The sequence below is a fragment of the Manacus vitellinus genome, unplaced genomic scaffold (assembly GCF_001715985.3).
Source record: "Manacus vitellinus isolate BGI_N305 unplaced genomic scaffold, ASM171598v3 scaffold_35_pilon, whole genome shotgun sequence".
Taxonomy (NCBI): Eukaryota; Metazoa; Chordata; class Aves; order Passeriformes; family Pipridae; genus Manacus; species Manacus vitellinus.
In genome coordinates, this window is record NW_021940498.1 from 4,217,386 (window position 1) to 4,218,301 (window position 916).

A 916-nucleotide genomic window follows, 5' to 3' on the forward strand; every position below is an offset into this window, starting at 1 on the left:
GAATGGCTTCCCACTGCCAGAGGGCAGGGTTAGACGGGATATTGGGAAGGAATTCTTCCTTGTTAGAGTGGTGAGGCCCTGACACAGGTTGCTCAGAGAAGCTGTGGCTGCCCCATGCCTGGAAGTGTCCAAGGCCATGGTGGATGGGAGCAACCTGGTCTAGTTGAAGGTGTCCCTGTGCATGGCAGGCGGTTGGAACAAGACGGTCTTTAAGATCCTTTCCAACCCAAACCATTTTGTGATTCTTTGCTAGGTCACAGCACTGCTTTGCAAGGCAGATCCAACAACCCCTCTGCAGTCCAGCTGCTGCCTGATCCAGGCTCAGCTCCAGCTCCCAGGCAGTTTCCGTGACCAGACCAAGCCATTCCGGCATTTCTGGTTACCCAACAGGAAGGGAGAGCAAGGCTTCTCCTGCAAACACCCACCTGCCCAGCTGCCCCAGCCACAATCCCTCCTGTGACCAGCCCCAGAGGAGCCACCAGTGAAGCACGTCCCACCTACGGAGCAGGCTGTGGCAGAGGAGAGGGAGGCTTACCCAAGCGAGGAGAGCCGCGGCTCTCGCGTCGTGAAGAGACATCTTGGCCAGCCTGCCAGGTCACTGCCCAGACCTAAAAACACCAGCAAAGGGGGGTGGGGAAAAAAGAAACGTAAAATATAGCAATTACATTACTATAAGACCTGCACCCAGCACCAGGCATTCGTGTCCATCACGGGAGGATGTGCTGCTGAGCCTGGCTGGCTGTGGGGGAGCACCCTCCTGCTTTCCACAGGCACAGAGCAGGGAGCAGCACTGCCCAGAGCAGCCAGGTCCACTCCTACAGGTCAGTATCCTGACAAGGGGTCAGTGGAAAATCGCTGCTCAGGCTCCTTGTCCTCCAGCCACGCCTCCTTCCCTCTCCGTCACCCCCAAATGCTG

At 57.4% G+C, this 916-nt stretch overlaps 1 protein-coding gene across 1 annotated transcript in view; it reads right to left on the minus strand.

Annotated features, from left to right (window-relative positions):
• The window catches only part of NUMA1 (nuclear mitotic apparatus protein 1), an 18,003-nt gene extending 17,319 nt beyond the window's left edge, over positions 1-684 (minus strand). Inside the window, 1 exon segment of the mRNA XM_029961456.1 lies at positions 536-684. Within this exon segment, the coding sequence (XP_029817316.1) occupies positions 536-577 (42 nt within the window). The 5' untranslated portion in view covers positions 578-684.
• Positions 685-916: the final 232 nt, after the last annotated feature.